At 41.8% G+C, this 24,574-nt stretch overlaps 1 protein-coding gene across 13 annotated transcripts in view; it reads left to right on the top strand.

Annotated features, from left to right (window-relative positions):
- LOC125390504 (protocadherin alpha-7) overlaps nt 1-24,574 on the top strand; it is a 212,358-nt gene that overhangs the window by 167,925 nt on the left and 19,859 nt on the right. For all 13 annotated transcript variants that reach the window (XM_087896130.1, XM_048419553.3, XM_048419554.3 and 10 more), the window contains exons 2-3: nt 8,910-8,968; nt 12,786-12,874. In XM_087896130.1, coding sequence (XP_087752256.1) covers nt 8,910-8,968; nt 12,786-12,874 — 148 coding nt within the window. The remainder of the gene's footprint in view (nt 1-8,909; nt 8,969-12,785; nt 12,875-24,574) is intronic.

The following is a 24,574-nucleotide window of genomic DNA, read 5'->3' as shown; positions in this document are numbered from 1 at the left end:
AATAAGGGTCATACACCAGGAGGTAATGTGAGGTTTGAGGAGGAATGACCTCCGCTATATCATCTACAGGGTAATTGCTTTGGGCTTTAACATAATCAAATATATACGCCCTCAGACCTCCAGAGGCGTGTGACTTCCCCTGGGAACTGTTGCTGTTTTTATCTTAGAGGTCCACAGTAAAAAAATTACTGACAGGTGGATCTCTGTGAGTTGGAGGCCAGCCTGGTCTACATTAAGAGTTCCAAGCTAGCTGGGGCTATATAGTGTGAGATCTTGTCCCTAAAACTTACTGAATTAATTACACAAGACTAATGTGATAGGCTCCTATGGGCATTCACATTGGAAGGGAAAAGTACAGAGTGCGTCCTCACTCTGAAGCTAGAGTTTGCTGCGGCTGGATGATGTGGTCACTCTTGTGGAAGGCCGAGAGAGGAAATGAAGGGTAGTAAGCCAGAGTAAAGGAGTACACATTGGGCTGAGAGAACCCGGAGAAGGAATGGGCAAGGAGTCTGTGGGAATGGTGAAGACCAGGACAAGACTGGGGAATAAGGGCCAAAGACCTCAAACCTAGCCCCTCTTCCCTAGCATGCTCTGATGTCATCCTAAGATCAGGTCTCAGCATTCACTTCAAATATCTTTAAAATCAATAATCTTCTGATTCCATGTTAACAATTCCTGTGCTTTTGATGAAATGCAGAGTATAATTTTTAAGCCTTCCATGTTTTTAAGTTAAATGACAACACTCTGAAAGTGTGTGTTTATTTTCTGGATCCGAAATTAGTCCTGCAATGGTATAAAAGGCTTAGAAAGTGGCTGGTTTACTGTACACGATGGCCAGTATATGTACTAGTTTTGACTTTTAAGTAGTCACAGGCCATATTGCTCAATAAAAATGAAGAATGCATAGAAATTATTGAGAAGTACATTAATGTGTAGGTATATTTGGGTATTTGGGTAGTAACTCTCTCTGCATGCTGGAAATAATAGAGGCCTGCCTTGTGATCCTTTAAACTTGGATTTCAAAGCAAAATCCCGTCCTATAAATAGGGAGGCATTTACTTTCCAAATAACTACTTTGTAGCTAGGATTCTGAGAGTCAGCACTAAATGAATTAATAATATTTATTTTTCCTATAGCTTGTGACTTTACATTAGCATATTGGTATGGTTTACTAATGTCTGTATTTCCGCATTCAAAGTTCACTGCAAGCTTAACAAAAGTAGTGCATAAGCCCCAGAATTCCCCCTCTTGATTGGCAGGAGATTGTATTTTTCCTTTTCCTCTGGCTATTCGTCACTTATCAGGAGAGCCTGAAAGTCAGTAAGTAGTCAATGCTGAGTCGTCAGGGAGGCAGATTGCAGAGGAAGGAAGAGGTGGGGAAAAGAAAGAAGGCGGGAAGTGGGGCAGCAGAGCATTTCTAGAGTTGTTACATTGTGGGTTTTGGAAGCCTGTAAAAATGATTTGTCTTTAAAAAAGGACGCTCTTTGACATTTGCTTAACAGGTTCAGGTGGTGTCCTTTGGGGCTGGGGCAGCCTGCAGGTAGTAGGGACAGTCAGCCAGGCCAGCTCAGCTCTGCCACCAGCTGTGTGCTGGAAGCTTAGGGAAATGACATACTTTCTCCATTGATCCAACGCTTGGGGCGTTTTGATCTATGAACTGTTTCTGTCTTACACTGACCTGTATGTTAATAGTTACCATGATACACAAACCTTCGATGGAGGGATAAAACTATGTCAGGAAGTATATGCTTTTATGGGACTTCGCCAGGAGAGTGCTTGAATTTACTAAGGGCAAATGCTATGTGATAGACGCCTCTCAGAATTCAGTGACGTGCCCCAAGGTCTACAGCTCCTGAGTTCATTGCAGTTATGGAGAAAACGTCAGTCCCATTGCTCTAGCATGGCAAAATGGCGACAGAAGTCAGTCTGTTTTGAAAATCATCGTGGCTAGGTCAAGCTTGCTTTCTCAGGTAGGGTTTTCTCTTTCCTCGCCTAGTTACTGCAGATGGCAGGAAGGTGCTGGAATACTGCTAATGCCATGTGCCAGCACTTAAATAGCTGAAGACTGAAAATGAAGCAAGAAGGGATTTGTACTCATTGACCACTCTGTTATATAAGAAGTGCTCTGCTTTGCTGTATGTGTTTATAGGATTTCATTGTGTCTTAGTTTTACACAAACAGACATTATCAGAGAGGTTAGAGAACATAGCACACTGCTAGTTGTATTTTAAGTCACATCTGTTTGACTCCAAAGCCTATGTTTTCTTCAACAGTAGGAGTAGACAGAAATGTACTTTTTTGCATGGGCTATTCGGGCAGAATATCAGAATGCTACAGCCAACTATTTATTTATTTACTGCTGTGCTATTGACAACGCTTACTCAGAGTTTTTATCTTTGTCCTTTCACCAAGAAAGCTTTCTTTTGTTGCTTATTAAACATCAACACTTAGCAGCATACTTTGGTCTTTTGGTAGACTTTGCAGGGTTTTTTGTTTGTTTGTTTTGTTTGTTTGTTGTTTTAATTTCCTGAGTTGTGCTGTGCCGGCTTCTTGGCAACAGGGCACAATTTCTCTTTGGAGCCTTCTAAAAACCTCAAGTGAGAGTAGTTGGCACCTCTTTCAGAGTCTCCATGAAAAGAGACTGCATCTAAGATTGATTGCTAATGAGTCACTTTGAGTGCTCGGTGGCACAGCATGTGAAATCATAAAGGAAGAGCAGAGAGATTTAAGCTTGGCTTCACCTTTACGTATAATGAAGCAATTTGCAGTTATCAGATCCTTAGTTATGTATCCACTGTATGTGCATGACCAACTTAATCCAGACATGGAGACCTGGAATAGTTAATGTAATCTTTCAGTGTTACCAAATACATTTCCTCTAGGACTGACTTTGCCATCTGGTGGCTTTGTCTTGGAATGATTTACATTCAATGGACAGTAACATGATGGTGTGTTTTTAAAACTGAAAAATGGTCAGAATAGACAAGACTGCTTTGTTGGAGACAGGGTCTACTATGGTCTAGACTGGCCTTTAACTCAATATGTAGTTGACAATGACCTTGAAATCCTGATTATATGCATATAATACCACACCACACTAGACTTTCTAGTGTGTCTAGACACCACACACACTTCTAGACTAGAAGAGATTTTATTCTGTATTCATTATTTTTATGAGTGTGTGTGTGTGCCTACAACTTTATTTGCACCACAAGTGTTTCAGAGCCCACAGAGGGCAGTAGAAGGCACTGGATCCCTGAAAACTGGAATTGAGGCAGTCATGAGCCACTATGTAAGTGCTGGGAGCTGAACTCCGATCCTCTACAAGAGCAGCAAAGGCTCTAAACCACTGAGTCATCTCTCCAGCTTCAAGGCCAAGAAATTTTAATCATTAATTTCTCCTCTAGTATTTCATCTTTGATGACAAGGTTTTAGTGGGTGGAGCTGTTTAGTGTTGCCATTTTCATATGGACTGTAGGGGCTGTCCTGAGGGAAGAAGTTTATTGTCCTTGGTCTAATAGTACGTATGGTGTGTTCTTCAAATAAATCCTTCCTCATTTTTCCCCATAGAGACAGTTGAACATAAAGGAGTAATGGCTGAGTTCTTCTCCGTCTCTTTAGACATATTCTTATTAATGAAGAAATGTTTCTTGTGGCCTGATTGCCCTTGCCCTACCCTCTCCTCTGACCCCACCATGAGCTATCACATGGGCATCTGGTCTTACTCAGAACACTGCAGGGGCATGACTTGGCATATTATACACTGTCTATTGGCACTCTGTCTGCCTGACAGAATAGCAGGTTCATTTCTGGATTCTTGCCCTGGTTGGCTATGAATTTTTGCTTTCAATGAGAGGTCAGAATGATGTCAGTTTGTAAGTATTTGAGGAAAATTGCCATCACCAAGATACTTTTAGGAAAATTTAATGGAATTCCTCCTCCTCCTTCTCCTCCTCCTCCTCCTCTTCCTCTTCTCCTCCTCCTCTTCTTCCTCCTCCTTCTCCTCCTGTTAGCATACAAAATGATAGGTTGCATCATGGTATTTTCTTACTTTCTTTTTATTAATTCTCCCCCACCATGGAGTCTCCTCCTTCCTTTCAAGAAGATCCCATTCTGATTTCATGTCACATGTAGCCTATTATCACAGGTGCAATTATTTGGTTTTTGTTTTGATTTAGTTTTGGTTTTTGAGACAAGATTTCTCTATGTAGCCCTGGCCGTCCTGGAACTCACTCTGTAGACCTGGCTGGCCTCGAACTCACATAGGTCTGTCTGCATCTGCCTCCAAAGTACTAGAACTAAAAGTGTGCACCACCACTGCCTGGCTTTTTTTGGTTTGTTGGTTTGTTTTTACAGGTGTTTTTAAATGTGACTTTTACAGGCCCTCACTTGGATCAGAGTTTTCATGTATATTATAATATGAACATAATTTACCTGATTAATATAATACTTTGACCAGTATAATCTACAGCCATGACTTTAAAATTCAGCGGTCGAGAGAATTCTTTAGCAATGTTTTAAATCTACTAACCTAAAAATTATGCAAGCTCTTTGTTTTTCAAGAATTTGAACTTGGCACATGCAAAGAAATATCTGACATTGCAAAGGTGGACAGAAATGTCCATTTCTTTCTGGCCTTGTTGGCTCCGGGACCTCGCTGGCTCCGGGGAGATGTAACTGTGTGTAAGAGAGTAGCTGCTGTTCTAGTAGGCTGTGCTTCCGGAATAACCGACCTTGCACTTTCTGTTGTACTAGATTTTATCATGCATATTTTAAAGTCATCTTAGTTTCCTTCCCCACCCTGTAGCTTGGAGTTTACATGTTGTACTTGGAAGGCAGTTTTTTACACAGAATCCTCAAGGTTTATCCCCTTCCTATTTTGATTTACTGAAAGACCAATATATCATATAGCCATGATTATTCTCAGTGTTATATTTGGGTTTTATTGTAATGCATTCCTTTCCCATTGCTTTGTAACAAATTACCATGAATTAGTGGTTAAAACCTCATCCATTTAGTGTCTTATAGTCCTGCACTATGTGGTTAAGATTTTCACTTCAGTTTTCATAAAGCTAACAAACTCAACACATTGGATAGGTACTCTTTCGGAGGCTCTGAAGAGGAATCTACATAGAAATTCATTGAGGTTGTTAGCAGAGTTCAGTTCCTTGGGGACAGAATCCTAGCTGGCTTATCTCTTTTTGCTGGGGCCAAGGAAGAGAGCATTACTCTCAGCTCAGAGAGGTTTCTTGAAGGTCTTGTCATGTGACTTGTTCTTAGGACTGGCCTTAGAGAATTTTCTGTCCCATGGAGTCTCTCTCATGCTTCACATCTTTCTGACTTCTGTCTGCGACTTCTAGACTTGAATGTAAAAGCCTCTTGTGATCAGGGTAGTCCTATCGAAATAAGTCCACTTTAAAAAAAAAAAGAAAAAGAAAAAGACAGCTAAGCTGTCTAAACACAATTATGGAGGTAAGTCCACCACAGTCTGAGTCTTGAGATTACACAGGGCATGTGCGTTTGGTGTGTTGGGATCTCAGGTTGTCTCAGCACTATTCCTATAGCAATTTAGATCAATGTTTATTAGATAGCACTGTGAAAAATTGGCTGTGGAGACATTCTGAATGAAAAAGGAGATATTGCGTCTAGTTTTGGGTTTCAAAGAGCAGTTTATTGACAAATTCAACAGCAGTTTGTGTGGTAAGAAGACAGCAGGATTTTTTTTGTTGTTGTTGCTTTGTTTGTTTGTTTGGTTATTAGAGGCAGGATTTCTCTGATTAGCTCTGTCTGTCCTGGAACTCACTCTGTAGATCAGGCTGACCTCGAACTCACAGAGATCCACCTGCTACTGCTTCCTGAATGCTGGATTTAAAGGCATGCATCACTACCGCCTGGCAGAAAAGACAGCATTTTATTTTACTGAGTGTTCATGTGAGTCTATAAATAATAGGATATTTTAAACCTGTTTTACTTTAAACCATCTTTGGAGTGATTCATCCTTCTGTTGCTTAAGTATCCTATGGCATAAATCACAAATAATTCGTAACAGGATAAATTAAACTTTTGCTAAAATTTTAGCAGGAACTTAAGTTGGTACTTGTTCTTCAGTAATATTACATCACCCACATAGATTACCTAATTGACTTTTTCTACATCTAGAGTTCTGCAACTATTATTGTATTGGAAGACTAAACTGGAGTTCTTCACCAATGGGAAATTCAGCACACACAGGGTGTGTCATTAGTCTGTAATCCTAGCAGTTGACCGGTGGAGCTGGGAGAATCAAGAGTTCAAGGCCAGCCCTGGCATAGTGAGTTTGAGCTAACCTGAGCACATTATACCTTCTCTCAAATGAACAAACATATGAACAAAACCAAGAGATGTGATATTAAAATATTTTAGAGGTAAACCATCATAGGTAGTCCAAGGCCTTACTACCTTGTAGCAGATCCATCAGTAGTCAGCCTTTCAACCTGAACTTTTTCCAAATTTAGTCAAACTTTCTGTGAAACACACATATATTTTTGGATTTCAATTTTGTATTCTTTTAAAATGAATCACTATTAGGAATGTAGATGTAACTGTATATTCACCAACCAGGCAAATTTAGTGTCTTTAAAGATTACTCTTTTTATAATTTAAATACAATTATCACAATTGGTGTGACAGTTTGTTTATTCAAAAATACTCTAAAAGGCTGGGCATGGTGGCACAAGCCTTTGATCCCAGCACTTGGGGGACAGAGGCAGGTAGATCTCTGTGAGCTCAAGGCCAGTCTGGTCTACATGGTGAGTTTCAGGGCAGCCAAGGCTGTTACATAGAGAAACCTGTCTTGGAAAAAACACAAAATAAAATAAAATAAAATAAAATATAAAAACCTATCCAGTGTCAAATGTCTACTACATTTAAGGATATAGCCCTGCATTCGTGAATATTGTAAGATAATCTGTGTGTTTGATGAGTAAAACAAATACAATCAGTTTCACAGAATGTATTGTCTGGTTAGGAAAGTATTAGGATAAAAGTGCTTATTTCATTGTGTGGCATCAGATTGCGAATTAAAATTTACTAATTGCTTTCTTCCTTTCTTTGTCCCTGTCTGATCTTAAATTGCCGTAAGAAATCTTGCAACTATCATGCTGGCAAATAAATCTGAGAAGTATGTTGTTGCTGATCGACTGTTATTGAAAATAGCAACATGACAAATTAATTGTGTTGTTGAGGAAGTGAAATTGTGTAATAAAGGGAGTCTCCTGCTCAGCTCTGATAGAATTGTGCCTTTCAGCAAACTGAGGTCCGTGATTTCATCCCGAAGATCAAGTTGCAGTAATTTTCATCATGAGTGTCAGCCAATCATAGAAAAATAAGCAAGTTACTCAGCAGATGTCAGAATCTTTCTAAAAAGATTTTCTCTGTGGGCAAGCTGACACTGGTCCTACCAATGGCAGGAGAAGATGGTGATGCTGAAAACTCAATCAGATGTATTTTAGTCATGTTTTCAGGTTCATAAAATCATGTGCAAACATTCTCTTTTGTTGCCTCTAACAATACTTGTAAAAAAATGGAAACTTGTTTTGATTTGTCTGTGGGTAATTTGTCCTACTTTATCTGGAACAATAATAGCGTGTTATAGATTTGAAAACCAAGGATGAAACCAGTTGCATATATGTTTCTTGCCAGCAGAATACATGAGGCGACAGCTTGTACGGGGTGAGAGACTTTGATATAGTAATCAGAGTCATCACTTTTCTAGGCTTTGATTTAGGTTCTCTGGGTACCACTTAGCCATCCCTAAATCTGTTAGAAGATTGGGATTCTGGCCCCACCACTTCTCTGGGCATTATGAAGTGTGTTTTTGAGACTACTTCACATTGCTTGCATGAACTGTATGAACTGTGGGGTAAGAATAGCTGATTCTTTGATGTAGTGTATTGGCATTGCTGCAGCTTTATGTTGCTAACTATGATCATGTGACCCAGAGGAAAGCACAAATTACAACCGCCTTCCATTTTCAGGCTCCACCGCACCTTGCCTGATTTTTTTTCCTTTAGCGATTCTGAGTATCTTCTAATACATGTACATAGCACCCCATGTGCTATATTTCTTCAGGTGCCCATATTTTCCTCTTTACCAGCTCTACTTTGGAATGACAGTTTATGGGCCGAGGGCACACAAAGTTTCTTTCTGGACATAGGTGGTCTTCATGGACTTCAGCTACTTCTTGCTAAACAATCAGGGCCGAGTGAAGGGAATTGAGTGAGGAGGTAAAGTGTGAAAGAGGAGCAGGGAGCCAGTACAGATTTATGAGAAGGTTTAAGTGGGAAAACAAGGTCAAACTGCAATGGTTTGTTTCCTTCTCTCTACAATCCCTCCTCCATCAGTAGAAGAGGCTGTTATCAGTGTCTAGTGTTAGGACTGGGCACATCCTTCCCGGGTCAAACATGCTGCAGTCTGCAAAGCCAGCAGTAGATTGCAGTCCTCTGCAGTCCAGCCAGGTCGGCAGAATTTGTGTAACCGTGTATTCTTTTTAAGCTAGACTACAAAATTGAAGGTGTGTCTTGGATGAGGCATTGGAGGGTAAAACAGCCAAAGTTTTTCCTATCATAAGACAGACCGCTCTAGTGTTTTAAGAACATAGACTTTTATTGGGCAGGGCAAAGCTAAACCCGACCCTCACATCACCCCTAAATATGGACTTCCTTGATATCCAGTCTGGGTCATGTAATTTAATTTTCTCCTACAAGTAATGTGTGTTATAGTTTCATTTTAGCATTGCATATGAAATGTCCCATTTGGTATTTTTGATTGGATACACGAAAATATTTAAGGGACAAGTAATCGATTAATACTACTCTGGGAGCACATTGATCTGCCATGCTAACAGTAAACTCCTTTTGTGATTTTTGCAGCCCCGACAGCCCAACCCTGACTGGCGTTACTCTGCCTCACTAAGAGCAGGCATGCACAGGTATGTATGTATGTATGTCCGTCCTTTCTTCTTTCCTCCCTCCCTCCCTTCCTTCTTTCCTTCGGGAGTAACTTGAAGTGGGCTCTGTTAGATAAATTCTATCTCCTCAGGCCAGAAGCAGCTGCTTAAATTGAGATGCTTTAGAAACTCTGCCCGGCGAATGCAATTATTTTTGTCTCCATGATTATTTCTTGAAACATTGGAAGTAATTAGCGCCAAATGCTTATGGAGTGCTGGGAAATGCAAATATCATTTGGAGTCATGGGCAGGTTTCTGTACTTTCATCAAAATTCCTACAAGGATGTGTCAGCTTAAAATCTTTTATACCAACTTAAAACTACTTTAAATTTCCTGTGACAATTCCAAGCCCTTCATCCCCTCTCACCTACACTTCCCGTCTCTCTCTCTCTTAAAAATTTAATTAATACAAGTCAGAAGCTTTCAGATTTTAGTGCATTGTAAAATGTATGTACATTTAAACTGCATTATAATGTATATACATTGTAACTGTACATACATTGTTTCCTGCTTCACATTCCTTGTTCTGTCTTCACACTGTTAGCCACAATAACTGATAGCTATTGTTGTTTGTGTTTGCCCCTGCCAGAATCTTCTGTCTTCTCCACCAGTTTGCTCTCTTATTTTTACCAATATCGTGGGCTCTTTAGAGAGGAGCCATGTTCAGGACTTTATTGAATATCTGGAGACCAAATCTAGCTTGCTTTAGATCAACTTAGAGTAATAACATTACTCAAGACTCGGATTTAATATAGTTTTGTCTTGTCTACTTTGTCTCTTTGACAGTAACTGATTCCCAGAGCTGATGTGTCCATGCCATGGGGCCAAATGAAAGATTCATTATTTGTGACTGTCTTTGGAAACCAGATAGGGAGGCTCAAGAAACTAAAGGATTTAACTTTGAAGAAGAAATGAACTCCAGACTTTAAGCCCCTCAGAATATCTGGGCAATTATTAATTGAGTCTTCATCAAACCTAGGCCAGTGTCTAAAGAGAAGGCTGTAGAGTAGTATGTGTAGAATTAATGAAAATATAATTTTAGCTCATTAAACATGCATTAGATTAAAATAAATTAATGCCTTCTCAAGCTTACAAATGATCAGAGATCATTATGTGGGTGCTATTTCTGAAGCAGGAGCAATCAGGGAAGGACTGAAGATTGGAACTGGCTGGTTGAGATGACATGCTGGAACCAGGGTCATGATTTTAAACTAGAAGCACTCATGCAGATGCTGTTCTGTGAGGCATCAGAGGAATTGTTTCTACTTATTAGAGATGAGCTGTGCTGTTGTCTGCAGCTGAGATGTTTGTGGAACTTGGCATTAGGTAAACTGAGCTCTTTTTACAGTGTCAGCTTTTATCATTGCAACTGAATCAATGCTTTGCTTGAAAGGTACCAAAGCTGTGGGGTGCAGCTTTTAAAAAACTGTCTAAAATAAAATATTAAGGGAATTATCACTTCCTTCCTGGGAGGCAGAGGCAGGCAGCTCTCTGTGAGTTTGAGGCCAGACTGATCTACAGAGCTAGTTCTAGGACAGCTAGGGCTGTTACACAGAGACACCCTATCTCAAAAAGAGGGGGTTGAGGGGGCATTTCAGTGGGTAAGGAAGGAAATACAACTTGAAACTAAAACATTGTATCTTTTTCACAGTGCAGTGCACTGAACACGTATTAGAACTGTGAACGGAAAGAATGCCCCCTCTTCACAGCGCACTGGCTGCTTGGCCTGTCTAACCTTGGGAATCAGGCCACTCTTAGTTTCCTTTTTAAATCTGCTTTGAGCTGAACTGGTTGCAGGGAAGTTATGTTTTTTTATATCCTTATAATTTGCTGGTGGATCGAAAAGCTCCCCAAAAGACATAAATATTTGCAAAAATAAATTTAGAAAATTCCAGGTTAGAAATGAAGGATAACAGTGTTAAGTCACAGCTCAGTCAGGGGATTTCTACCCAGCGTGTTTGGTGTGAAAGAGCAAGGGACTGCTGGATGCATAGATCCCCTTTCTTTTTTTATATTATTTATTTATTTATTAAAAATTTCCACCTCTTCCCCGCCTCCCTTTTCCCTCCCCCTTCCCATTTCCCCCTCCCCACCTCCCCCTCCCTCTCTAGTTTTAAGAGCAATCAGACTCTACTTATGATCCACTGTCTCATGGGACTCCGTCAGTCACTGAGGTTTTAATAAAGTTTTTGTTTTGTTTTCGAGACGGCGTTTCTCTGTAGCTTTGGAGCCTGTCCTGGAACTAACTCTTGTAGACTAGGTTGGCCTTGAACTCAGAGATCCACCAGCCTCTGCCTCCCAGGGTTGGGATTTGCACCACCACCACCGGCTGAGGTTTTAGTAATTTAATTTGAGGATAAACAAAGATCTAATTTAACAGTGTCCTCCAACTTTGGAGGATTTCCCTAGCTACTGGGTTGGGATCCTCTTTTCCTTCTTCCTCTGTCTGGATATAGTTGAAGCTCTTATGTGTACTCGCTGTAGACAAACATAAATAGATACAGTATTCATCCTGCCCTTGGATAGTTTGTTTTCTCTCTGCTAGCCTCTAAGAGTCTCTCAGGTTGTGTCCCAGCAGTGTTTTATGCTGAATTAATCTCTTCTGAATGTGGATCTATGAATCACTGGGTTTCGTTTGTCTTAGGATATGTTGGGTAGGCCACCTATGTGTAAAACAATACAGAAAAAAAATCAAATTAATTGCTAACAATTAATCAGGGCTGGTGGCAGGCTATAGTAAGGAGGCCTCTTGTTCATCCTGGCCGCCCAGAACCAAAATAACCACACAGAAACTGTATTAATTAAATCACTGCTTGGCCCATTAGCTCTAGCTTTGTAATGGCTAACTCTTACATATTAGTTTAACCCGTTTCTATTAATCTCTGTATTGCCACGTGGCTGTGGTTTACCTGCTAAAGTTCTGGTGTCTGTCTCCAGTGGGGCTACATGGCTTCTCTATGACTCCACCTCCTTTCTCCCAACATTTTGTTTAGTTTTCCTCGTCTAGCTCTGCTATAGGCCTAGAGCAATTTCTTTATTAACCAATGATAGTCACAGCATACAGAGGGGAATCCCACATCAGCAGGCAATACTTTTGTTACTGTTTGTCCATGCTACTGTTTCTTGTAGTATACCAAATAAACTTTTCTTTCAGAAAAACTAACAAAATAGTTAGTTGGTCTGGGTATGGTAGCATATGCCTATAACTCCAACAACTTGGGAGGTTGCTAGAGAAAAACAACAACTTCAAAGCCAGTCCTCTCAGTGACATGTTGTCTTTAAATTATGAAGAGATGGGATTGTAACTCGGTGATAGAGACCTTGGCAAGCATCTATGAAACCTAGAGTTCAATTCTCGAGCATGCCCACCCACCCTCCCAGGAAAGAGTTGGGTAAGCCAAACTGATATTACTGCTGACGGTATTAGTGTGTTTAACCTGAGAGAGGGTTGGGAGTTTGGAGAACAAGCTTCCCTCATCAACACTGAGAGCAGAAATGGCATTTGTCCTCTTGTGGGTCTTTTGTTAGATTTAGTGGGCACCACAAGGCATTCATGAAAACCAAAACTGCCATCAAGACAGAACACGTTATTATCACCGTGGCGCAGCAGGCAGTATGTCGGCAATGGTACTGCAGTTTTGCAAGGTGACTGCTCAGCAGCAATGGCTGCAGTTTAAGCATGAGCAGGGAGTGTTAGCTGCAGCCCTCCCTTCGCAATGGAGACAATTTCTGAGGGTGGGAGGAGAGTTGGAAAAGCAGTCATGGTCTAACTGTTATCTGGGTCTCTATGTTTACTCAGCTCTGTGCACCTGGAGGAGGCGGGCATTCTACGGGCTGGTCCAGGAGGGCCTGATCAGCAGTGGCCAACAGTATCCAGTGCAACACCAGGTAAAGAGTCAGGATCTCTCTCCTCTTGCTTGGGTTCTGGAAATTGGTCAAATACCCTGGTTTTGTAAGAGACGGCTCCTTTTTGATTCTTCCATACAAACACTATCTCTGTCTATACACAACTGTTTCGATTTTCTGCTTGGAGTTCTTCAAGAGTTGAAAATAGATAACCAAGAGCCTATTATACCTATTTTTAATTTTAAAGACTGAAAAACAGAAGTTCAGGAACGAACCCACATTCACACAGCTTCTGAGTAACAGAGATAGGGGTCAAACACAAGAGTATTCAGGCATATGTCACATGGCTGCAAAGCATGGCGCCTCGTAACAGTCCGCCCAAATCAAAATGGTGGAAGGAGGGGCGGAAATGGAAACTTTTATAATTTAATAAAATAAAAAAATGCGTACATGCACACATACATAACAGATGATGTAAGAAGGTGTATGTGAGGATTTCTTACTAAAAATGACCTGATACCTTTCAAATGATTAGGCTAAATAGCATGTGCAGCTAAGGGCCTAATTTTGCCGGCAACGCTAAGGATTTTTCGTTTATTCTAATCAAGCAGCATTTGCTATTTATGAGTGTTTCACAAGTCAACTAAGAGTAAGATTTGTCAAAAATGCACCAGTTGAAGCAATTTATCAGACAGCTAATATTATCAGATGGCAAGGATAAAAGCATGTAAGAGTTCGTTGGACAGATCTGCAACCCGTGTTCATAAGAAATGAGGGAGGAGAGTGTTCTCTGAATACTAGATGTTGTAAGATGAGGAGACAGCTAGACACGTCAGAGCTACTGGAAGTCATACATGAAGTCATGCCTGGTCACCCTCCCTACCTTTAGTCCTAGTCTTGTTGTCATGAAGACATTGTAGGTTAGTTTGGCGAGCTAGGAGCTAGCTTTAAATATATCTTCTCATGAATGGCATTGGTTGGTGTAAATTTCGAGTCACATGTGAAACGGGAACATTTATGGGCTATTTCATGTTTCTGACCCAGGTTTCTCCTTCAGATTCAAAAGAATGTTAGAAAGATATGTCCCTAATGCATACACACACACACACACACACACACACACACACACACATTTACATTAGTCAGCAAGTAGAATGCATCCAAGTTTTTTTCTTTAATTTTTTTTTAATTTTTGAGCATTTCATACATGAATACAATGAAATATGATTGTATCTAATCCCCATTTACCCCTTCCAACTTTCTTTATATCCCCCAACATATCCCCTCCTTACTTTGTGCCATTTATTTTGGCAGCCCACTAAGTCCAGTTAGTGTTGCCCGTATGTGCATGGGTGTGGAGCCAGGCACTGGAGAACTGGAAATCTACCAGTTGCCACATCCTCAGAAAAAGAGAAAAAAATCTCTCTCCCCCATCATCTGTCCATTGCCAATAGCTTCTTCAGAAGGGGTGGACCTTGGAGATCATCTAGCCCAACTGTCCATGACCCATGTCTTTGATGGAGATGAATGCTGAATGTCCATTGCTCTCCTTCCTTACTGGTTGCTGACAAATGACTCATAGCCCTCGTGAACTGGGTAGAGCTTACATTTTCCAATTACTGTGTGGTGACCTAACCATGCTTTTCAAAGTGCCTCCCCCCAACAATTACACAAATTTAGAAGGGTTCTCCTCTGCCTTCTGCCCTGTCCTTTGTACTTTTAGGCATTAGAACTCAAAATATGTTTTTTATTGTTTGGAGAGAAATGGTGTAAAGATCAAGATTATGATTTGGAGTGAGAGGTGAGCAGCATTCCTAGGCCAAGCCTATTGAGTGCACAGAGACAAAGTTCCTGAACATGTATCTTTCAAATCGTTCTTTCTGTAAGCTGAGCATAACAACACCTTTGTTGTCAACTTGTCATGAGAACGAAAGGAGAAAGAACAGCTGAACACAGTGGTTGGCAGGCAGCATCAGTGCATAGTAGTTAGTTTACCCCTTTTTGGGAAAGTACTTCAGTGGCGTGCAATCTGCTATCTGGCCTTGATTTATAGCCTCCTGATTAGAATTCAGTGCTTTCCATTTGTAGGACCAGATGCGGGTCCTTTGTGGTTACCTGGGTCATTCAGACATCGACATTGTCCAGTCAGTCACCCACTGCCACCCTCCCGGATATGGGGTGAGGAGGGCTTATTCGTTGCTCCCTGAAGGAAAGGAAAATACTTCTCCAAACTTGGTTTTCAGTCCCAAACAAATCCTGCTTTTCACTGGTGGTATCGTTCTTAGTGCTTCATGGTGAAGGTGCAGTTGCTTCTAGAAGGTTTGTTTCTTGTGCTTGTGGCCCCTTACACTTACGTCGGGGCTCTTCTTGTGCTTTCATGCCAACATCAGCAGTGACTGTGACCATATGCATAAAGGAGCCTGGCCCTGCTGATCCCTGCTCCTTATTCATGTGTGTGCTTCTTGGAGTTGCTTTCCCTTTTAGTTCTTCTGCTTTGTTGGTAAGCTGTTCATTTAATTTCACAGTCCGCAGAAGGCTAGATAAAGAAGCTGTATTCTGAGGGGATCAATGGAGGCATCACAGGTGATGTTTTCTGTAGGATAAACAAGTCAGGCATTAAATTGGCTAATTCTGATTACTGGCCCCTGTTCTTCAGCCTTGCCTTTTGCGTAAGCGGACCTGGATCATATGCCTCCTTATTTCCCTCCAGCTTCCCACGAGACTGAGCACAGAGAAAATTAGCTCACCAGTGAATGCACAAAATACAGTTACAGCCCCTGCAAGGGTGGCGGAATGTGTTTTAGAAAGAGGGACATTAAAGGGCCAGTCAAGGACAGGTGGGACAACTTTTGAACTTCGCTTGGGCGAAAACCCTGAAAAAGACTTAATGAATATTCTCTTGTGATTAATTCCCAGAGAAAATCCCTGCCTGGTGGGAAACTGGTTTGGCTGTCTGCAGTAGGTCGGGCTGCCCTATCTATTGGTTCTTCAAGACTCCTCTTTGTACAGTTCATAGAATCTCAAGAGCTACCAGATATGTGCAACTGGATGTGATGTGCACACATCAGCACAAGGGAGGTAGAGGTAGTAGCAGGATCTCAAGCTGAGGCCAACATAATCTGCACGGGAGAATCTTTCTCTGAAAAAAAAAAAATCCATTCCAAACAAAATGACAATAAGAAAAAAAGGCAACCCTACCCACTAAAGCAGCAGTAAACTGTATTTTAGAGTGGGAAGTCCAACTGAACCTGCAAGTGCCGCGTCCACGGCATCAGCCAAGCGCATGTGGAAAATGTGTGGTGAAGATGCATCTGCACCTGGCGCAGACAGGCTTTTCCTTCCTTGCCTCTCTTTCCTAAATAGTACGAGGTAAAAATGTACAGAACGTTTTCACTGTACTAGGCATTGCAGAGCAGACTACAGAGGGACTGGGATGTTACGGGCAGTCACTATGCCATTTTGTCTGTGACTTGAACATCAACTGAGCTGGGTGTCTGTGGTGGTCCTGGAGTCCATTCCCCCATGGATAACAGGGAGTAATCACTGTTCTATCAGAAGAGCGCAGGGAATTCCAAAGCACACAGCACTGCCGAAGATAACATTATAGCCTGTGAAGCAAGGCCCAGGGGGCCTGGGACTAAACAGTGAAAGATTAATTGGTCGAGATAGACTCTAAGGCCGTGAGGCTTAGCTAGAGGATTCGGGGTACTAGACTACTCAAAGTGTAGTTCCTGGAGAGAGTACCAACACCTGTGGACTTGTTAGAAATGCAGAGTGTTCAGAAGAACTCTCCATGTGTTCTCAGTGCACCCTAAAATTTAGGACTTGGGCTAGAAGTGGGTTTGGTGATTCAGGTCTGTAACCTCTCCTACTCAGGGGGCTGCCAGCAGGGGGCTGCAAGTTCAAAACCAACATGGACAACTTAGAGAGACAGTCTCAACATAAAAAGTGAAAAGCGCTCTAGAATGTCACTCAGTGCTAGGGCACTTACCTGTCACGTGGCACGTCCTGGGGTCAATCCCCAGTGCTGAACTCACAAATCAATAACAGCAAAAATAAATTGGGTTAGAGTAAATATTTCTGATGTGGCCTGTATGTTTAGAGGCTCGGAAACTGTGAGGAAGCCATCTGTTTATGATTCGTGTGGGAAGCCAGGGCCTTTCCCAGACCTGAGACATAATTGCTAAACACTGAAGCTCTGGCCTCAGAGCAACCGTCCTTGGATTTTTTTGCCGTGCCAATGGTGGCTGTATGTCCGCTCTATGCTCAGTTTCTTTCTCAGAAAATGGACATAAGAGTAGTGACTTCCTTATGACGTCATTAGAAGAATTAAATGACATAATACATAGTGAAGAGTCCATAGTCCATAGTGAATTAGATGACATAGTACTCGCATAGTGAAGAATCTGAAGAAAAACATTTAGTAAAAAACAATTTTTAATGATTTTTTTATGATTTCCCATAAAAGAGATGAATCTATCCTTTCTTTCCCTTCAAAATTTAGACCTGAGTTTCTCTTTAGCGAGGCTGTGCTGCTGAGATTTTATTTAAGTGCCTGTCTCTCTATTTCCTTGTAGGACTGCTTTTGTCCTGGTTTGTCACATCTCTTTACTCTGTGGGAAAAGGACACGGTTATGTGTCCTAGTTTTACACGGGGATCCAAGCGCTTATTCATTTTATAGATTTTTGCCTTTCTGACCAGGCCAAGTCCTCAAGGAAAGACCCCATCTCTAATCAGTCCCCTGAAAAAAACCACGTCCTGTATAAGTTTTTTTTGGAGTCCATGTAGAAGCCCTGTCAACATCTTTTATGTCATGAGTGAGTGCAGCCTCTGGCCCTTTGGGGAGACTTTAGAAGGCATGCTGCTCCACTAACCTGCTCACCCTGGACTTCATCTGTTGTCATGGCAATGTCGGCCCTGGTAGGTGTGTGTATATCCTTATTAGGCTGGAAAAAAAATGATTTCAGGGATCTCGTGAGTGGGGCAGCTCCTTTCTGTGTCCTCTACTGTCACCTTCTGTTTGACAGTCCAGGAAAAGAGCTTGTGTAGTGATCTCTAGCTGGGGAAAGCAAACCCTCGGAAGATGCAATTTCACTGTCTGGGGGTGCAAAGCCCATTATTCTTCATGGAGTTTTCTATGTAGCCCACGATACACAAAGATGTGGTTGTTCTGGAATGGCCTGGATGATGGTATCATGGTGGCACAGGAAAAAGGATTAACCCAGGAGAAGCTAGGAGGTTTAAGTCTTTGCTACCTCTGTCTATGCATCCTTTCTTCATCTCCTGCTTGGAGGGATACTCTGCACCTTCCATTTTTATTTTTAATTGACTATGTAGGTTAAAGGATGAAGTTGGGAATGTGCTGGTGTTATGAAAATTTTTTTGTATAGTAAGTAGTTTCTTAGATAATTCTATACCTCATGTGTTTTTGGTATATTTCCTTTATACCAGTTTTTCCAGGATTGGTACAAGGCAAAATACAGCCAGGGTTGGAACTCTGACATACGCTAAAAGAACTTCTTCCTTCTCAGTGACCTCAAATGGAGACCCTAAGTTAAATTCTCCCCTTTTAAGGCTCTTAACAACATTAGGATCTCCCTAGCAGAAATCTGACCTTGTATGGAAATCACCCAACTTTGTATGCACCCACGTGTGCTTCTTGACACACATTTTGAGGACATACACAGAGAGGAGAGATGGACATCAATAACTCTTCCCAAAGGCTGCAATTTCCTTTGGACCCTGCAGATGCAAAGCTGGGCAAGAAATAGGACCTCATTATACTTTCTTTGGTTACCACTGATACATTTAATGTGTTGATTACATTGGAGCAATGTACTCTTATGGTCCCTGAGGAACTTCCTCTTGACAACTTTTGACTGTGATTTGGGGGAAAAAAAAAAACATACGTTTTTTTCCTCTTGTTCAATACTTGCGTGGAGCCAGCTGTGATGATACACACATGTAATCCCAGCACTCAGAAGGAGGCTTAGGCAGAAGAACTGCCAGGAGTTCAAGGCTGGCCTGGTCTACATACTGAGTTTCAGGCCAAGCTGTATAGCAAGATTTAATCTCAAAAAGAAAGAAAGAAAGAAAGAAAGAAAGAAAGAAAGAAAGAAAGAAAGAAAGAAAGAAAAGAAAGAAAAGAAAGAAAAGAAAGAAAAGAAAAGAAAGGAAAAGAAAAGAAAAAGACAAAAAGAAAGAGAAAAACATGAAATACTCTTCTTGTTCTTGTTATGTTCTTTCAATGTTTTTGTTGGCTTTTTAAAGCCATTTATCACCAGAGTCAGGTCTCTGCTAGGGAGATCCTAATGTTGCAAAGAGCCTTAAAAAGGGAGAATTTAACCAATTTTCTTCTTGACTCAGCTCAAAGACTAAAGACAAGAGGCTGCTTGTTGTTTGAGAGCTTTGTGGGGAAGAGGAAACGAAACGGAGGGTGGAGTCTGCACTTCCTTCTGTGAGGAAGATCACTAGGATTGTTTAGGTTAGGGGTCTGGGAACTCCTGTTTGGAAGGCACTTGGGCAAGAAAGGTCTGCTTCTGACCCGGTTTCCAGTGGAATTCATGACAATTCTACTGACAATTCAGAATGACTTTAAGGACTGCAGTTCCAGAGCCTCTTGCTTTTGGCCTCACCCACACTGGCAAGCTACAGACTAAAGCCTGCCACGGAGATAGCAAGGGACTTTTGTGGCAAGAATTTTTGGAGACGGTCAGCCAAAGGAACTTGAAAAATTTATCTTCCCAGAAGCAGTCAGCTTTGCTGTTGAAAAGGTCACTGCCTAATCTAGAGAAACATACGCAGTTCAAGCATCGGCTGTAGACCAGGGAGTCTCTTGGGAAGGGTCATCAGGCTTCCGATAGCTGGGAATGAGCATGAGGATTGTAGAGGGGATTTTCTCTGCCTTGGCCCTTGAGGTCTCATTGCTCTCAATCAGGGAAAAGGGAAGAGGCAGGGCTGGAGGCTGCTCTACTCTGTCTACCTTCTGAAGGCAGGCAGGGCCTCAGCAGCAGTCTTGATAGAGAGAGGACTAGGCAAAGGATGGAGGAGCAAGTACTAGAGGCGATACTACCAAAGGGAATTCAGGCCAAGCAATGTTGGCGCTCCTGTTTAAACAGGAAATTGAGAGCTTTGTAGAAGATACACCCAAGAGGTGTAACCACTGAAATTTGAGGTATGCAAAAGCAGGTGTGGGTGGCCAGATTTGGGTCTGCAAGAGAAAAGAGACAATGAGAAGTTTGTTGTTACTAGAGTCATATCTCTTACCTGCTGTACCCCAAACCCTCAGATCAGAGGTTTCATCACATGTTAAAAAGAAAGAAAGAAAACTTAAAAATGAATGAGGGTTGCTTTGTAGACAAAAGTCTAAACAAGCAAGGGCAGTGTTGATGATTCAAGAAAATTCAACAGTGAGTTTATGTCCAATGAAAGTCTACCCTGTGTTCAGAATTGTTGTTCACATGATCTGCTGGACCAAAACTAAGTAATGAAGTGCCATTCCCTAGGTCTTCTCATTTGTATTGTTTTTAACTCTACAATGTAGATACTGTCTTGCTTAAGAACACACTTCTGTCATTTCTGTTCCCATAATTACCTGGAGTCAGATGGATACCCTAAGGTGTGTAAGCAATTCTGAGGAAGACCATGTGAGTCTGTAAGTTTGATGATGAGCCACAGACTACAGAATGTCCTCTTTTTTTTTTTTCTAAAGTCTACTAGGAGAGCAGTTCCCTATCTCCCCTCCCCTCCTAGGACTGGATATAGAACTCAGCACCTGTGTGAGGCAAGGCAAGTGTTCTGCCAACTGAACATATTAGCAACCCTCTTCGTAGGAAAACAAAATGAAACAAACAACAAACCCCAACAACCCGGAACCACAGAAACAGCTCTAGGGAGATTTTCCTATTATTATTATTATAATCCTGTATTAGTAGGAGGGTCTTTGACTGTGTGTGTGTGTGTGTGTGTGTGTGTGTGTGTGTGTGTGTGTGTGTGTAGGTGAATGTGGAGGCCAGAGGACAACCTCAGGTGTCATTCCTCAGGTGCTTTCCACCTTTATTTAGAGACAAGGTCTCTCACTGGCCAGCAAGCTCTAAGGATCAGTCTGTCTCTGCCTCCTCGGTGGATTACAATCTCGCAACACCATGCTTGACTCTTTTTCACTTGACTCATTTTTAATAAACAGCATCCTGGGGATCAAACTCATGTCTTTGTGCCTGTAAGACAAGCAGTTTACCAACTGAGTGTTCCCCCCAGTCCTTACACAACTTTAAGAGAGAAGTGCATTATCATTCCCATGCTTCAGACAAGAAACTGGGGGCTGATGTGAAGTCAGTGATGTCCTTACATCGCACAGCTGGTCAGTGTTCAGCTCACTTTCATAATCTCAGAGTGGAGTAAAATGCCTACACACGCCAATGCTTAAGAAAAATTTGTTGAATTCATTAATGAATGCAATGTCCCAGACATATTTCAACCCACATCTTCCTGCTGCCAAATCCTACCCACTTACCATGTTTCTGTCACATTGTCCCCATGGCAGGTGAAAAGAATCGTTTGATTGGCTTCATTGTCCAAGCTTTAGACCAGTCAGTGGCCTGTACTGGTTTCATGTTACTGCTATCTCAAGTTAGCGTAAGTTTTGTGGCTTCAGACATCACAGATTATTATAGTTTTGGAAGTCAGAGTCCCAAATGGGGCTAAATCATGGCGTGTTCCAGACTCTCAAAGCAGGACACGCTTCCCTCCAATTGCTGATAATGCATTTCGTCTTTCCATCTGAGTACCCCTCCCCCCCCCACATTTAATGTCCGTATTTGCACAACCATTTGGGTATTCTCTAAGAAATATATGATTCTTGTGTCATGTTTTCAGTATCTTTATGTGTCTTCTCTGGCAGAGTATTAATAGCCCTTTCTATTACCGGCCTGTCTAAAGTAGTTGAGGACCTTTCTATCTCATCTCTCAAAATTCTTCCAGTGTCTACCCATTGCCCAATCCCAAAGCCCCCTTTACATTTTTAGTTACTTGTAACAGCATCCTTCTGCCTAGGGGTACAAATTACCCCTCTATATCCAAAGACCACCATAACAAATGAACACAAAATAGGTAGTTTACAACAATGTAACTTGATTATCAAATAGTTTTGAAAATCAGAAACCCAAAGTAGGCTTCACTGGCTAAACTAATGAAGTTGGAAGGGTTATATTTCTTTTAGAGGCTCTCTAGAAGGACTCCTGAAAGCTGGGCAAGGAGGCTCATAACTGTAATTCTAACGCTGTAATGCTAACCACTGGGAGGCTCCAGAGGGAAGATGTGGAGTTCTAGGCCAGTGTGGGGGGCATAGTATGGCGCTGTCTCAAAAGTCATTAGAAGAATAAAGAAGAGGACCCATGTTTTTAGAGCTTTTAGAGACTGTCTGAATTTCTAAGCTTTTGGGCCCTTGTTTCAGCTTCAAAGCCAGCAATGTAGCATCTGCAAACCTTTCTCTTTAATTTCTAAGGACATTCTGAATGCACTGAACTTGCCTTGCTAATCCAGTATAATCTATCTCAAGATCTTTAATCATATATGATTAAGATCACTTTTATCATGCAATATAATATATTCACAGGTCCTGGACGTTAGGATATGGACCTCTTTGGGATATGGGCACAGCATTTTCCCTACCATGGGGTCTTTGGTGTTCAGGCAGAGGAATCTGTGTGTGTGAGCATGTATGTGTTGATAGTTTAATAAAGGTGAAAGTAAATTAAGGTACATATTAGGAACATAAAGTGGATATAGTAATTACAGACTAGACTTTAAATCCTTTTTGAAAGCTGCTAATTGCACTTGAGACCAATTAATCATCTTTACTCTCCAAGTCTTAACTAATTAAAAACAGATATGAGGTTGGTATGATGACTAATCAGGTGAAGTGCCCATCTTGCAAGCCTGACAACCCAAGTTCGATTCCTGGAACCCACCTGAAAGTGGAAGGTGAGAACCAGCTCCTCAGAGTTGTCCTTTGATTTCCATATGCTCACCATGAAATGGGCGCTACCCCCACATCATACACACAATAGTCAATAAGTAAATATATGCAATTTTGGAAAACAGATGCAAGGAACTGAATGATTCAAGTTAGTATGATTATTGTTGACAAAGCTAGTCTGAAGACTGTCATCAGGGCCTACTTTTTTCAAAACAAAAGGGATGAAAATTAAAAAGTTATCTGTCTTCCCTGGTGGGAAGAGATAGCTATCCTCGTTGATGGATTACTCAGCACAGGTTGGGAGACTAGGAAAGAACTTAGCTGAGGTATATTGTGACTAGGTTCTCCATGCCCCTCCTCCCCAAATGGGAGAAACAGTCATGTCCTAGGAACAGTAAACAAAGTAGTAGCAGTCAGGGTCTTTCCCTCCCCTGTTCTTTCCCAAGCACATCACCCAAAGGATAAGCGAGTTCACCTGGTGGAAATTCCCCTCTCTGAGGACATGGAATGGGAGTCGTTCCCACGACATTTTCACGTTAAGGCCTAAGTCTGACTGCCGTGCTCCTGGATTAACCTTGTTCTAAGGACTGGGGAGAGGCAGGAGAAGACATACCCCAAATCATGTGAAAGCTTGTCTGGAAGACTAATCCTGGGGCATGGTAGCTTCTGAAAAAGGTCACTGTCCATGAAGTAATGCCAGGAAGCAGTCAATGCCTGTGGCTTGTCTTCCCTGCTTTTACCATCTGTGCCTAAGAGGAAGGAATTAAATGTATGATCAGGATTTACTTGAAGAATGGAAGAGTAAGAATTAAGAACCTGATTTCGTGTGTGTGTGTGTGTGTGTGTGTGTGTGTGTGTGCATGTGTGCACGTGCACTGGGGGCTTGAGGAGTAGGAAGTGCTTTTGCCAGTATTCATTATCTTTCCGGGTTTTCCGCAAAGCTATTCCCTTCATTGGAGACAGAAGAGGGGTAATTTGGGCCTAATGCTCTGGGTTCATATGTGCCCCAAGGTTTGATTCTTTTTTTTTTTTTTTCTGGTTCTTGCCTTTCTTTTCTTTTTTTTTTCTCTTTTTTTTTCAAAGTTTATTAAATTATGAAAGTTTTCATTTCTGCCCTTCCTCCCAACACCCTCCCATTCCCCCCTCCCCCTCCTCCTCCCTCTCCTCCATCCCTGTGGGAAGTTCAAGTTCCTCCCCCCCTCCCTCCAGGTCCAGGAAGGTGACTGATCTAATGAGAGTTCACCAAGGCCAGTTGGACTGGGACTGAACGAGCATGTGATCCAACCAGATTTTCTGAATGTGGCCGGATTCTCTGAATGTGACTGGCCCGGAGCCTTTCTGAAAAGCCACTGACAATGACACTGGGACTTGTTTCCTCTGCATATACTGGATTTTTGGGATCCAGTCTGTTTGGATACTCACCTTCAAGGTTTGATTCTTAGGTGTACTTTGCACAAGAAAGAGCCTGGGTTGACACCAGCTTCCTCCTGAGATGTAACAGGCAAGGCACTTCCAGAGTCTCTCTTCATTCCCCCTCATCCCATCCTCCCACTGCTGAAGGTGCTAAGGCCTTGGGGCCCAGGAGAGAGCCTCCTCAGGGACAGCATCACCTGTTAGCTCTGTCCAGTGCTGTCCCTGTGGCCTGCTGTCCTGGGACTGCTTTAGTCAGTGGCCAGTGTCACTTCAATTTGTTTCCCTTAGACTAAGAATAAGTTGATTCCACATAATTGCCTCTGGGAAATTTCTTTCAGGAGGATGGTCGTTT

The sequence above is a fragment of the Myodes glareolus genome, chromosome 13 (genome assembly GCF_982192425.1).
Source record: "Myodes glareolus chromosome 13, mMyoGla1.1, whole genome shotgun sequence".
Classification (NCBI taxonomy): Eukaryota; Metazoa; Chordata; class Mammalia; order Rodentia; family Cricetidae; genus Myodes; species Myodes glareolus.
Note: the sequence above shows the minus strand (reverse complement) of the source record. Positions and strands in the feature narration are given on the sequence as shown.